The 16,641-nt window shown below is 35.3% G+C and overlaps 1 protein-coding gene across 3 annotated transcripts in view; it reads left to right on the top strand.

Annotated features, from left to right (window-relative positions):
- Positions 1–16,641, top strand: part of LOC143252682 (sodium-dependent phosphate transporter 1-B-like) — a 67,458-nt gene that overhangs the window by 12,000 nt on the left and 38,817 nt on the right. For all 3 annotated transcript variants that reach the window (XM_076505204.1, XM_076505202.1, XM_076505203.1), the window contains exon 3: positions 2,045–2,146. In XM_076505204.1, coding sequence (XP_076361319.1) covers positions 2,045–2,146 — 102 coding nt within the window. The remainder of the gene's footprint in view (positions 1–2,044; positions 2,147–16,641) is intronic.

Genomic DNA, 16,641 nt, shown 5'->3' with positions numbered 1-16,641 from the left:
CTATATAATTAACGGTCCGTAAAATGTGTTAAGTTTGTTTTATGAGAACTCTTATAATAAAGCATATTATAATACTTTCAAAATACAATTTACAGCCCAAATTTTTTTGAAATGAGTAATATATAAATTCAGAAAACAGAATATAATCCTTTCTAATTCGTAACGATATAGAAAGGAAAAATTAAATCTTCGCAGTAGCAAAACTTTATTCGATTCTAAATGTAAACGTCGCTGTATAGAAAATGGCAACATCCTAACTTCTCATATAAACGTATGAAAATGCATTAATACAGATAACGCCCTTTTGCAAAATGTTGTATAACCTATAGCTCGCATAAATATGTATAAATGCTCGAGGACATGACCAAGGCCCGGCATGGCCAGGCGGTTAGGTCGCTCGATTCATGCTCGCCCTTTCAGCCGTGGGGGCGTTTCAATGTGATGGTTAATCTCACTGTTCGTTGGTAAAAGAGTAGTCCAACAGATGACGGTGGGTGGTGATGACCAGCTGCCTTCCCTCTTATCTTACATCTCTAAATTAGGGATGGCTAGCGCAGATAGCCCTCGTGTAGCGTTGCGCGAAATTCAAAAACAAACAAACATGAGCAAAAACATCATTCACACCCAAACTGTAATAGACAGAGTCACATAAACAAGTGAAGTATAACAATATCATCCAGTAGTTAGAAATATATTATATTATATTATATCATATCATTATATTATTCCTTCTTTACAAACATTATTCTTAGAATTGATTTATTATCAAAATCTAAGAGTATAAATAATCAATACCAAAAAGTGGAAAACCTCTAGTCACGACTCAATAACACCATATCCTTTTCTTTTTATATATATATATAACGTCTACTATCCTTTCGGAAATATTTCAAAGCATCATTATAAATACGTTATTACAATTGAATTTAAGACTAACATATTCACATATTCTTGTATTTGAAATTTAAGTGGTCAATTACTGATAATTCTCAGAGTAACGTGCGTTTTTTGAAGTCAAACGACCACATAACCAAGTTGTAGGTGATACAAAGATTATTAAAGACAAATTTTTCAAAAATGTAAAGTTAGCTTTTTAATATGTTAAATTATTATATATGTCAAAATTCAAAAACAAAGAAAAAAACGTGCAGATACATAAGTATTGGTTAGGCCAACCAAACTAGCTTAGCAGTTCGTAGATCAAGTTTTCAAAAGAATCGTAGGTTTGAATGGTTATTATTAATCAATAAATTTAGCATAGATTTTATGAAATTCTGCTGATTAAAGAGCGCTTAACGTCACGTGGTATTAGGGGGGTTGGGTTTTGAAATTTCGCACAAAGCTACGCAATGGGCTATCTGTACTCTGCCCACCAGAGGTATCGAAACCAGGATTTTAGCATTGTAAGCCCGCAGACATACCGCTGAACCACTGGGGGGGACTGCTGTAAAAGAAGTTATTAACATTGTTTTAGAGAGGAAAAACATATCACCATATAGTTGAAAGAATCGGGTTGGTTCTGTAAAGTGTATGTCTGTCCAATATTAAGGTTACAATTTTAAAGGTAACGTTTAGTAATATCGAGTGCCACTTTCTCATTAGCTTTCTTATTAGATGGTGTATATTGATAAAAAGCCACGATATCTTATCAAAAACACCTTAGGTGTGAAAAGAAGATATTTTGTTTTATTTTATCCACCATCATGCCCAAGTGCAGGATGGCTAACTAATTAATAATATTTGCTGTAAAGTTCTTATCAATGCTATAAGTGCAGCTACCAGTTTGGTGGACAATTTTGATTTCATTCCTTTAAGTATCACACTATATCCTTTTTTGACCACATGTTTTTTCACACCTATGGTGTGTTTGATTAAATTATTATAGCTATAAACCTAGATCAGATGTTATTGTTTTTTTTTAAACAAGATTGTTTGAAAATGAATATAACGTATAAACTGACATACGTATTTATAATATTAGTGTGTTTTTTATAGTATATAGTGTATACTTTTACAAAAACTACAATTTCATGTAATTTTCTAGGTTACAAAGTTTCAGATACGGTTAGAAAAGGAATATTTCAGTTAGAAATGTATGAAGGTGCAGAAAAAGAACTATTAGTAGGAAATTTAGCTGCATTAATAGGTAAGTTTGAACTTTGAACTTGGTGCTATGCAAATCTTTGTAGAGTTATAAACATTGTTTTTATTTGATTCCAAATAGTACACTTTATTGGGGTTATTTGTTCCTGTTTTTAAAGAAGAATTTATTCTCTATCGAAGTCCTCATCTTAAAAAGGCCGTTTATATCAAATAATAAAATTTCTATCATTTGAGAACAAACGCCGATTATTAGCAATGTTACCAAATATTTTCGTGCTTTTACGGCTATTTTTGTTTCGCAACTCAGTACGTGAGCCTGCTCTAACACTGAGTTTATTTTTGGTTTTGCAAACAACTGTCAGAATTTTATTACGCAAATTGTTGCAAAATTACTTTGTGACAGAGTACAAATTACGTTGCAACACGTCAGTTATAAATTATATTTACCATTTTTTTTACTGTAATTTAACAGTAGAATTACTGGTTAGGTTTACATGAGTCGTATCCGCTTTTCAACGCACTTTTCTATATTATTTTGCAACCAAATGACTTGTAGATCCGTGAGTGTTGGTTATGGGGTTCATAATAGAAAGTACGTTGGTGAATCAGCGGTAAGCTTACGGACAAATAATATTAAAGTATTGACTACTAACCTAAAAAATTTATAACTACAAGTGTCTTCGGCCCGACAAGGCCAGGTGGTTAGGGCGCTCGACTCGTAATTTGGGGTCGCAGGTTCAAATCCCCTTCACACGAAATATCTTCGCCCTTTCAGCCGTGGGGGCATCACAATTTTATGCTCAATCACACTATTCGTTGGTAAAAGAGTAGCCCAAGAGTTGGCGGTGGGTGTTGATGACTAGTTTTCTTCCCTCTAGTTTTACACTGCTAAATTATGGCCGGCTAGCGCAGAAAAACCTTGTGTAGCTTTGCACGAAATTCAAAACAAACCAGTGTCTTCACTGTCTATCGAAAACGCTATAGTAATCCGTGGGGTTCACCACTCAATAACCAAACAGGATATTGAGCTGGGACTAAACAATCTTAACATACCATACATAAAAATAGAAAGGATTATATCCAAGTTAACGAACAAAGAAACAAATTTAATAAGAGTAGACTTGGAACAAAACTATAACATTCTAGAATTGATAAATAATGGTATCATTCTGTGGTACCAAAAATACTAAGTCGAGCAATTAAAAACACCAGCGGTTGTAATTACCCAGTGTTTGAATTGCCAAAGATATGAGCACGTATCATCAGCATGTCTAGCAACACCGAGGTGTTGTGAATGTGGTGGTGAACACCATATATCGGCTTGGAAAAAACAAGAACCCAAACCAAAATGCTGTAATTGTGGTGAAACACATACAGCTAATTACAGAGGAAGCGACAAATACAAAAAGATAAAACAACGCATATACGAAATAAAAACAACTAAACCATCACAAGATGATACATCAAACACAATAACACAACAAACACACACAACGACAGGACCAACTACATATCCACAAAAGTTAAAAGAAAATATTACACAACTAAAATCACTAACTAAAAAACAACAAAATTCAACGAAAAGAGAAATCACTTCACAAAAACAGAAACACAGATAGAACAAACAACCAAGAAAACAACAATCTTACAATAAAAGAAAATACAAACGAAGAAACAAACATAATAGTAAATTTAATTAAAAACATTCTCACAGAGTTTATTACAGAATATACTAAACCGGATGAATCAAATAATAGTATTGACCTATTCATAAACATAGCAAAAAAACACATAACACCACATATACCACATCTAATAACAACAATCACAGGATACATGCTTAAATCATAAAATTTACAGTTCTGAGTATCAACATCCAAGGTGCACTTGCTCCCAAGTAACACGAGATCGAAGACATAATAACAAATATTAACCCTGATATTCTTATCATAAGTGAAAGATTAATTTATCCTCAAAATAGATTTAAAATATGTAACTATACTTCAATAAGAAAAGACAGAAGAAATAATCAAGACAACAACAGAGGAATTATGTTATTATATAAAAACCATCTTTCAGTTACTGAAATCCCAATGAACAGCAACAATGAAAATATGGTGGTTGATATTCTTTTAGAAAATCAATCGAAAATAACAATAGCAGGATTATACTGTTCTCCAAATAAGTGTATAGATATATTTCTAATATACAACATCTTTTCCCACAACCATAATACAATAGTAATAGGTGATCTGAATTCCAAACACAAGAACTTTGGATGTAATTCTACAAACTCCAACGGCAGACACCTATTACAATTCATAGATAATAATAGTATTTCTCTTATTAATGATAATACCCCGACCCATATTAACTATACAACAAACTCCAATGATATCCTGGACATATGTCCCACTTCTTACAATATGAGGCACAAGTTAATAAACTTTAATGTGGGAAAAGATGTTGACAGCGACCATCTCCCAATATGGTGTGTCTTCGATCTCACCCCCCATAAAAATAAAATCAATAGGCAGGATAAATTTGACTACAAAAAGGCTAATTGGCAGGAATTTCAAAAAATGTCAAACAGAATACTACCAGGAAAACTAAACATACAGCATATAATGAATCAGAAATTGACTCTTGTAGTCAAATAATCATGGAGTGCCTTCAAAAAGCAGCTACAGATACGATACCTAAACAACAATATACAACCACAAACAATACATGGAAACCAACAAAACAACTATTATCTATGATAAAACAAAGAAGACAATTAAGAAGACTATTTGTAGCAACAAGAGAACTCTTTATTTCTTAATAAAATTACAAATTAACAACATTAGAAATAAAATTAGAACAGAAATTAAACAACTAAAACAAGAAAAATGGGACAACTTCTGCTCTCAACTAAATGAACAAACTGACCCCAGCAAGTTCTGGCTACACTTGAAAAGATTCACAAATGAACCCGCCACAAGAAAATACCCTGCACTGGAATATAATAACACCTTAGCACATACCAACAAAGAAAAAGCAGAAACCTTCAAACATCATCTACAAAACACATTTAAAACACACAATGATACCGACATTAACAACTACTACTACAATAAAATAAACAATCACGTAACAAATAACATAGAATTATATAAACCACACTTTCCAGTCAACATCAAAAACAGCAACACAAACAAAACATATGACTACAATACCCAACTACTCACCAAAACAATCAAACTAAATGAACTTGAACAAGCAATCAAAAATACAAAAATACAAAGCACCAGGAAATGATGGAATACAAGCAATACTTCTCAATAAAAGGCACTTCAAAATTATTTGACCACCTATTAGCAATATTTAATTTATCTCTACACTCTGGATACATCCCAGTTTCTTGGAAGCAAGCAAATATTTTAATGTTCCACAAAGAAGGAAAACCAGCCAATAAACCAAATAATTATCGACCGATCAGCCTGACCAGCTGTGTCGGCAAAATTCTCGAAAGAATAATAAGCAATAGACTCTCCACTTTTTTGGAGAATAATGCAAAATTACCAGAAGAACAAAACGGATTTAGAAAATATAGACAAACAACAGATCACTTAATTAGGCTATCTGAAACAATAATAAACAGCTTTAATAATAAAGAACGCACTGTTGCCTGCTTCCTCGATATCGAGAAAGCATTCGACACTGTATGGCACAATGGTCTTCGGTTCCGTATGTATGAAATGGGACTACCGCGTGGAATTGTTCACTGGTTATCAAACTTTTTGGAAAATAGAAAATGTAGAGTAAACGTAGAGGGAACTTTCTCGGAGTTCTTCACTCCAGAAGCTGGAGTCCCTCAAGGAGGAGTGGTTAGCCCTATTCTCTTCATCATGTATGTAAGTAATATACCACTAAAAGATCCAAATCATGGATACGCGTCTCAGTTCGCTGATGATGTAGCAATTTGAAAAAGTGTTCCTACACCAGAAATAGCAGCCGCCAACTTACAACCACAACTAAATAGATTATGTGAATATTGTGAAAAATACAGAATCAAAATAAATACAGCAAAGACGCAACTAGTAATATTTTCAAAATCTGCGAAATATCACAAAGTTCAACCCCAAATCTATATGAATGGGGAACGCCTCCAGACTGCTACATCTGCATAATTTTTAGGATTAACATATGATTCGAAACTTACATGGATAAAACATGTAAATAACATAAAAAGTAGTATTTGGCGAAGAATAAACCATGCTAGGAGTCTAACTGGTAAAAACTACAGAACAACACCAGGAAACATCATTAAAATATACAAGACATACATTAGACCTGTAATAGACTATGCAGCTCCTGCATGGAGCAGTGTAAGTGAAAAACAAATACAAACCAAACTCCAAACATTACAGAATACACTAATTAGATCAGCATACACAGTACCTAAAACCACTTCATCAAAGTTCATGTATAATTACTCAAATACACAAACAATACCAAATAGACTTCTACAGAGTACAATAAAATATTTTGATAAAAATTGGCGAAAAAATGAGTTTGTATGCGAACTAGACAGGTATTGCATATATGATGAAGAGAGACCTAAACACTTTTCCCCGTTAAATCTATACATTAGATTTTTAAGACAAAATCATTTAAAATAATAATAGTAGTATCAGAATATAGATAAAATAAAATAGGCCACCTACATTCTAGACTTATTAAATAATAATAATTTAAAAAAAATCAAGAAGAATATAAATGGAGATTGTCCTGAAAAGGACCAGACTAAATTTATGATATCACACCAGCCATTCTATATTTAAATCGAAATATATATTAATCTGGCCACTCCAACAAAGTTATGGAAGGAAGGAAGAGGTCGAGTGTACCTAACCCTCCCGGGTATACACACAAATATACCCAAACACCAGAGAGACTAGACTAAACTACTTTCTATCGAAGAAAACGTTTCATTTTTGTCACTATAACTAACTTTTGGGTTTATTATTAACTTTTAGTATAATGAATGAAAAACCCCGAATGATAGTGTTACTCAAGGTATGCAACGATAGGTGTTTTTTTTTTGTGGGAATCAAGATACAATTCACAAAATACTGCAAAAGTATTTGTACATATAAATGGGCTCAGTTACTTCTGATGAATAAGCCTTTCAGAACTTCTGGTTTGTTTGTTTTTTAGAATTTTTTTTATAAACACTAATTTTCAATAATCTTTACTATTATTGCATCTAAATCTGTGATGTAGAGAGCTACAAAAAATTGTTTGCTATATAGAATGGTCTGTTTGTGCCCTGTCTGCCGCGACATCTGGTCTCCCAGTTTTTAATATTATAAGGTTTTGAAAATTATTTCCGGGATATTGAGAGAAAATTTAAAAAAGTGAATAAAATACAATTTTTTATTAGCTGACGGTCAAACAATGACGTGGAATAGGTTTTAAATAGGCCAACACCTATTTTCCTGAGATGAGAAAAGTGTGAACACATTTTGTACTCACTACACTTCACTACACAGGTAATCTTCGTAAAATACAATAATGTCATCATGCTATTCTTCACCACATTAATTCGAAGACGGAAACCTTGATACTTTTCAATAGTGTAAAATTATTGTTTTCGTACTTTACAATATGGTAGGAAAAAATGAAAATACGCGCATATTTCTTAAATATTTCAATTTTGTTTCTAAACTAAATATGGAGGCACTTTAAGGAGTAATGTTTTCAACCTAAATCATTTGAGCTCTTTTGGTAATTAGATAAATGTATTAAAAAAGTGTGTTCCTAATAGAATTGTTGTTGATGGCTATAAAACTTCACTACAACTAGAGTATTTGGCTTTAGAACTTAATGAGAAAAGCTAAAGCGAATGAAAGATGGTAAAAAAAAAACATGACTGGTCGTGGTCTAGTTCTTACTATGCACAGACTTCGATATTATAATCAGTTATTCGCGTCTTGTTGTCCCAAAAACGAATTTTAAACATTAGAATCGCTGGTGTGTGGTAACAGTAATGATCACCTCTCGGTATTTGTCAGTATGTCCGCTAACTGGTTACCATCTATAGGGTAATAGTTCATATGAGAATTGGCTATTCTAAGACAGCGCTTGTGCAGCTTTGGGCAAAAATCCCAAGAACGAACAAAAGTATTATGAATACAAAATGCATTATAATTTGCTTTAATTGAACGAACGTTTCATTTTTTTTTAATTTTGAAAAGCACATTTGTAATCAAGATTGTGCAATCTTTGTACTTGACTTGTATTTTCACACCTTTCGCTAAGAAGTGTTCTCTTTACCCGGTATAGAAAGCGCGTTGCGTTTCCAAAAATATCACGAAGTGATCTTAATGAGAATATTGTTTCAATTGTCTCACTAAAATCGATATCAATATTTCTAATATTCTGAAAAAATTTCATATATATATATACGTACGCTATAATGCACAGGAACTTGCGAGTAGCATTACATAAAAATGCTTGAGACAATCTGGTGGTTAGTGTGTTTAGCTCCCAATCTGCGACTCGCGGAACCGAAACCTGTAGCCGAACATGTTTCCCTCTGTCGCATTTTAAAGAGTTTATTGTGGGTCGTGTTGGTTAGTTGCCTTCCAACTAGTATATTATTTCAAAATTATGGACAGCTAGTTGTGGTAATCCCCAAATAGCTTAGCTTGAAACTTCAATAAACAAACAAATAACATAAAAATAAAGCAATCACATTTACGTTTGTTAATAATGTACATCACAAGAAAGTTTTCTCTTGTTGCACTTCACAAAACGTTTTAGTTTATAGATGGACAAACTGTAGTGAGAACAAGAAAAAATTACCTCGTATTTAAGTCTTAGTATAAATAGAGTTTAAGCAAAAATGTTTGCGTATTTTTAACAATTAAGACCATCATTTTTATGATGGAATACAAATGCACATAACGGTGTCAAAGTGAGAAATGCATGCTATATTAAGCCTCTATATATTTAATTTGTATAATGAAACAGATTCTATGGAAGTCAGGAACGATTATTAAAACATGGGAGTTTATAAATAACTAGCTCATATTAAACATTCAGTACTTGGTTGGTCCTCCTTATACTCTATTAACCTTTGAACTTATTGATGTAATCCACTGTGAGTTTGTTTTTTGAATTTCGCGCAAAGCTATTCGAGGGCTATTTGAGCTAGCCGTCCCTAATTTAGCAGTGTAAGACTAGAGGGAAAGCAGCTAGTCATCATCACTCACCGCCAACTCTTGGACTACTCTTTTACCAATGAATAGTGGGATTGACCGTCATATTATAACACCCCCAAACATGCACGCCCTTTCAGCTGTAGGGGCGTTATAATGTGACGATCAATCCCAATATTCGTTAGTGAAAGAGTAGCCCAAGAGTTGGCGGTGAGTGGTGATGACTAGCTGTCTTCCTTCTAGTCTTACGCTGCTATATTAGGGACGGTTAGCGCAGATAGCTCTCGCGTAGCTTTGCGCGTAATTCCAAAAAAACAAACATACTAGAAGACGACGTAACGCAATTACATTAGCTGGTTTAGGACAGTAGTTAATAGTTTCCGGCTCAGTTCTACCTAACAATACTCAAGGGGATTACAATATTGATAAATATAATTTTTGATTATACTCATCTTGTAAGGTTCTCCCGATCGAGATAGTTCTGTAGAATATGCGCACTTTGAGCAGTGGTATTGTCATGCTGGAACACAAAGTTCTTGCGAAACCTTGCTTTAACATATGTCAGAAATATAATATCCATAAACATGCATATTTATACAAAACAGGTGCGTACGCGTGTTTAACGAACGAATACTTAAAAAAAGCCAACGACAACGAGAAACTCATACAAACCACAATAACAACTAGTACATGTTTGTCCAATTTTATGTTACCTTATTTATCACTACTCGGACGTTTACTCAACACCTACTCTATGCACGTAGACAATAATATCAGTATAAAATAATATTTTGGCCAAGTATTTGGTTATTTGATTAAAATATAATGAAATCAACTTAAAGTGACAAACTATTAATACTATCAGTCGTAAAAAATATTAAACGTTTGCAGATATTTTAATGCCTTTCCTCTTTGACTTATTTGACTTTTTTATTAGTTATAAATTGTTCACATTAACTTACCCTTAAATTTTCCCTTTTATAATGTTGATATTAAAATCATACCTTCACGAAAACCTTCCGTGATAATGTTATTTTTCTTTGCTGTTATGTAATGGTTTTTGATTGTTTCCGCCTGGTTAGAAAAAGAAACTAAAGCACTTGTTTATACTCAATTTTATCAAATTTTGCAGAATTATTAAATATTTTTTGTGAATCCAAACCAGAATTCCATTATACAAATTATAAATAAAACAAAGATAAAAAATACAAAGTTGTAGTAATTGTAGTGGTTGATTAAATATAAGGTTACTAAACAGATGAGAACTACTAAGTAGGCCTAGTATGGCCAGGTGGTTAAAGCACTCGACTCGTAATCCGAGGGTCGCGGGCTCGAATCCTCGTTACACCAAACATGCTCGCCCTTTCAGCCGTGGGGGCGTTATAATGTTACGGTCAATCCCACTATTTGTTTGTAAAAGAGTAGCCCAAGAATTGGCGGTTGGTAGTGATGACTAGCTGCCTTCCCTCTAGTCTTACACTGCTAAATTAGAATAAGAGACAGCTTGCGCAGATAGTCCTCGTGTAGCTTTGCGCGAAATTCAAAACAAACCAAACGAATCTCCATCTGACAGACATGACACCTTTAAGATCTCCAACCCTTGCATAACCTGACTGACAAAGCACACTTTTGGTCTCAAGTTCTTGCATGGTCTGGCTTACATAGCATTTATTTGATCTCCATTCCTTGCATGATCTGACAGACATAACACCTTTAAGATCTTCAATATTGCATAACCTGACTGACGAAACACCCTTTTTATGTCCAAATCCTTGCATGATCTGACTGACATGAAACCTTTTTTAATCTTCAGCCTCTGCATGATTTGAGCGACATGAAACTTTTTTCTAATCTCCAGTCCTTGCATGATCTAACTGACATAATACTTTTTCTCATCTTCGTTCCTTGCACGATCTGACTGACACGAAACCTTTTCGATTTCCAGTCCTTGCCAGATCTAATTGACAAAACACTCTTTTTAATTTCTAGATCTTGCAAGAGCTAACTTACATAGCAATTTCCATTTTGTTTCGCAAGAACGCTGTATGTAGTAGATGCAGCAATGACTGAACGTATCACGCCCTTTTTTTTCTGTGTGTGTTCTTTTAGCGTTGATTGTTTCGAGTGTATAGTATTTATTTTATCTGATAATAATCCACGTTATATGGCAAAGGGTAAAATCCATAAATTCTGAATTTGTTGTAAGAAGCTACTGACGCGATACCGTCGCTTATTCCGTAGAGAACATGACAGTGAATGATGCAATAAAAATGTCCTGTCTGATGCCAGTCAATATCGTGCTCAATAATAATAAAGAATGGTGCACGTGAAGTGATGTATCCAGTGGCAACTAAACGCGTGTTGAATTAAGCTGAGTGTAAATAAAATAAGATGTGGTAAAAGCAAGTGATGATATTCGCGCATTCTAGATCAATAACTAGTGATGGGAGTCCTTCCATGTTAGAATTACGCAAACAGTTAACTGTTTTGCAGTTAACTGATAACGCTTATTCTAAGAAACTCTTCATCAGTATATTGTTATCACGTTATTGCAACACTCATCTTGGCCTTTGTATTGCGTAAAAATTTCATACAGATTTATAGCGAATTACAAAGTTGTCATAAACTACTTATAAAACACCTGATAAAGACGAAAACGTTTTAGCCACTTATTTTAATTAATGTTAAAAATTCAAAACTAAATATTGAGTTAAGCGTTTTTTATCATTAATTTTAAATTATTAACAAACATAGTTGTATTATATGCTGGTTTTAGAATTTTTACTCAATCCTACGCTCATCATCAACACTAACTATTGCACTACACTTGTCTGATAGAGTAGCAGGATTTGATAGTCACATTTATAACACACCCGAGGTTCCAAAAAGGCAGTGCGCGTGCTTGCGACAAAGGGACGTGCATCAAGAAACGTCAGTTTCACAGTTTTGTGTTCGCTAACCGCAGTACAATGAAACTTATGTTATGTTGGGCCTAGCAAGAATCAACATGCCATATTCTGTTTTTGTAGTATTTATATATATATGTAGTACAGACACAAATGGAAGCTCAAGTTAATGGCTGTACTTTCTCAAAATACGCGAATAACTAATTATCAAATTGAAATGAACTGTGTGTGTGTGTGTGGTTTCTTATAACAAAGCCACATCAGGCTATCTGCTGAGTCCACCGAGGGGAATCGAAACTGCGATCTTAGCGTTATAAGTCTGCAGACTTACTGCTGTACCAGCGGGGGACTTTAACGAACTAAAATTTGAAAACATTCGTTTAACGAGGATTCATGTACCTTCCTAAACTTCTGAGATATCGGCTCAACACCAGATTTGACGTTTTCCTGGAAACAATTTGTTTGTTTTGTTTTTGAATTTCGTGCAAAGCTACTCGAGGGCTATCTGCGCTAGCCGTCCCTAATTTAGTAGAGTAAGACTAGAGGGAAGGCAGCTAGTCATCACCACCCACCTTCAACTCTTGGGCTACTCGTTTACCAACTAATAGTGGGATTGACCGTCACATTATAATTCCCTCACGGCTGAAAAGGCGAGCATGTTTGGTGCGACCGGAATTCGAACCAAAAAGCGACCCTCAGATTACGAGTCGCACGCCTTAACCCACCTGGCCATGCCGGGCTCCTGGAAACGAAACAACAACTGACACAAATATTTTATTTTCCCTTATATTTAACGTAAATACTGAACTGAATTATATAACATAACATGAGAAAGAGTGATTATTTTATACTTACGTAACTTCATTCGGTGATTTAAACATTAACAATCAAATCTTCCAACATATTTGTTTCCTTGAAGTTGTGCCCCCCACTGATACGGCGGAAATTTACGGATTTACAACGCTAACTTCAGGGGTTCGATTCCCCTCGGTGTACTCAGCAGATAGCTCGATATAGCTTTGCTATAAGAAAACACACACTCTTAAGGTTATTAATTACTTTCATCTCGTTATATTGATATTTGTATAAAAGTAGATATGTGGCAAAATGTCAGCAGAATTTAGGACAGACGAATAAAGAATCATACACAATGTAATTTAATCAAGTGTTATTATTGCTGAACGATCAGATTTATCAATTTCTTCAGTATAAAGATCGTTTAAATATCTTAGTACAGAAAATATATATATAACTCACAATATTACAATATCATGTCACAAGAACACTTCCCACAATATTACAGCATCTTGCATTGTTGGAATAACAGATAAAAGGTCAAACCCTCTTATGGTTCTTTCCGTGTGTTTTACCATGTTTCTTGCGTTGAATAGGGTGTCTAATAACACATCAAATCGCCTTTTGTACAATATTTTTAACCGTTCATTGTCAACGATTTTGTCGCCAAACGTATTACAGACACGTTTCCCTCTTTGTGTTTGACATGTTCGAACTGAGTGTTAGTTGCAATATGTTAGTTGTTACAGCGTTCTACAAATAATACATTTGAAAAAACAAACAAACTGAATCTTGATCACTTTTGATCGAATCAGTCAGTTGAAGTACGAGCGAAGATCTTTTTTCACTTAGACCCGATGTGGTCAGGTGGTTATGGGCTCGGCTAGCAATTTGAGGGTCGAGGGTTTAAATTTGAATCACACCAAATATGCTCGCCCTTTCAGCTGTGGAGGTGTTATAAAGTTACGATGAATCCTACTATTTATTGATAAAATAGCTGCCCATGAGTTGGTTGTGGGTGGTGATAACTAGCTGCCTTTCTTCTAGTCTTACCTTGCTAAATTAGGGACAGCTAGCGCAGATAGCTTTGGTGTAGCTTTGTGCAAAATTCAACAAACAAACAATTTGTTGCATTTAACAAGGCTATATAGCCATATTTGTCTTTGGTTAGTTACATCAAGACCAGGTATCTTTTCCCTAGGTATCTGTCTTGCCGATTGACACTTTTGGTAGTTTCTGACGACAAAGTACGTTCAATAGCCAGTCACGGAATCTCACTATAATGTCCTTATCAAGTCTCACAGGGTCTGTACTCTCGCTTCTTGTTTTTCAGCGTACCTGTGTGTAATGTGGCTGTTTTTCTTAATGTATAAAGCTTAACCTGTCATTTCACATATCATATGCTCTCTCTTGTCTGCATACTTAGTATTCAGTAATTATTTTGTGAGAGTAAGCAGTCGATAAGCAGCCTTATATCTTTTAATTAATTCGTTTTTATGTTTCCTTAATTACTAAGAGCTTACTACATATAATTTAACCTTGTGAAAAAATAGACTTAAAAGTCGTTAATTCAGTAATCAATCAACTCAGGAGTGAAATTCTCGATAGATATTTAGTGTATGTGTTTTCTTATAGCAAAGCCACATCTGTCTATCTGCTGAGCCCACCGAGGGGAATTGAACCCCTAATTTTAACGTTGTAAATCCGTAGACTTACCGCTTAGTAAGGGACATTCAGTAATGAAAAAGTTTCAACTCTTAAAAAACAACCGTAAGTGGTAAATCTATTTTTCATCTGCTACTCTGAATTGTTTGGTAAATGTTTGCAATTTAGTTTAAGTATCTTGCGTTGTCAATCACTTGCTTGGGTTACTTGGGTTGGCCGGTGGTCATCCCGGAGGGTGTGTCCAGCGGGTCACAAATCCTCTCCGCCTTGACCCTGCTGGTCAACAGGAGGTCGAGTGTACTTCTTACACTGCACCTTGAAGCCACTCTCTACAATCTCTGTCGAACTTGACAATCACTGCAGGTTGGCACAGCCATTCCTCTTCTGCAGACCAAAGCCATGGAGATTGATTGGAAAGGGAATATGAATTGCAGATCTTCTTGAAAGCCAGTGCAGCTACTTCAAGTCACGACTTCCTATTTAGATAAGACCTAAATACTACTTCAAGTCTTGTGTGGCGTGGATAACGTCTTTGTTGGTTGGATGGCTCAGCAGAAAAGAGTACTTCCATGTAAGGATGTTAAGACCATGCCTTGGCAAACAGTATGGCTTTGTTATAGTTTGCTTGTCCTTGATACTTAGGAATCCAGTGAGATGATGGAGTACTGGCACTGGAGTTGATTTGGTGCAACCTGTGATGATCCTGAGACATGCGTTCTACAGCCTCTCCAGCTTTCCAACTTGGTTATCGCTGAGGTGTGTCAGGGGCAGTATATAATCAACCACTGAAAGCACAAGGCTTCTGTACAGCAAGTTCAAGTGACATCTCTCAGCATGCTGCCTGCTGCAGCATGAAGGGCATTTATTCCTTTTGTGGCCCTGACAATGAGCTCAACCATATGCTTGGAGAAGCTCAGTTGCCTGTCAAACATAATGCACAGAGAGCACAATGAACCTTCCTGTAAAATTTCTGTGCCTCTGAAGGTTGGAATGGGAATATCTGATGTGTCAGCACGGTTGTTGAGAGTAAGGAACAGTGCTTTTGCCTTTTCTGGATTAATCAGCATGTCATTATCTTTACAACAGTCTCTTATATTGTCCAGCATGGGTTGAATCCTACTTGTGATAATTTCTGTAGATGTCCCACTGATATGAACCAAGATGTCATCAGCAAAGGTTTTTATTCTTATGTCAGGTTTGTCCAGTCTTGCTAGATCAAGGGTGTAAATGGTAAAAAGGACAGGTGATAGAGGTGAACCCTGTGGGAGGCTAGTGCTTATGGTTGACCAGTCTGACCTCCGTTCATCATGTTTCATGATGACCTGGCGCTGGCTAAGGGCTGACATAAACCATCTAATACACAAAGTTGGAAGTCTCAAGTGCAACATCTTGTCAGCGAGGAGAGAAAGTCGAACCTTAGTATAGGTATATTCAAGATCAAGGACAACTGCTAGAATGTTTTTCTTCCGTTTAAAACCAGACTACGTTTCTGCTGTAAAGCTGGTGGCATTGATCCAAGTTTACGTTGAGGTCTGTACCTTCCATCAGAAGACCACCAGAAAGCTCGTACTCAACCTGTTTGGTGATGTAGCGAGCAAAAACTTTATCAGGGATCTTTTCAATAAAATTCTGTACCACAATGATACGATATCCTTTGAGGCTTTTGTTTCGTTTTATGGCTTTGGCGTATCACTTATGAAAGCATCTGTCCAGACTTCTGAGAAGACTCCTGACTTCAAGCTCTGTTCAGAAGCCTTTGCTAAGCTCTGGATCACTGGATCACCTTTGTAGGCAGATCTTTAACATTCTTGACAGTGATGTCATCTGGTCCGGGTGCTCCTTCCTTGTTGGTCCTGATGGCATCTATCACACTTTCCATGTTGAAGCACTGCATGGTCTCACTCACTTTAACCATCTCTTCAATTTGATTCCTGACCACTGTCCTGTGATCCTGGTCTGTGACT

This window comes from Tachypleus tridentatus, chromosome 6 (genome assembly GCF_004210375.1).
Source record: "Tachypleus tridentatus isolate NWPU-2018 chromosome 6, ASM421037v1, whole genome shotgun sequence".
Classification (NCBI taxonomy): domain Eukaryota; kingdom Metazoa; phylum Arthropoda; class Merostomata; order Xiphosura; family Limulidae; genus Tachypleus; species Tachypleus tridentatus.
This window is presented reverse-complemented; position numbering and strand designations above follow the sequence as displayed.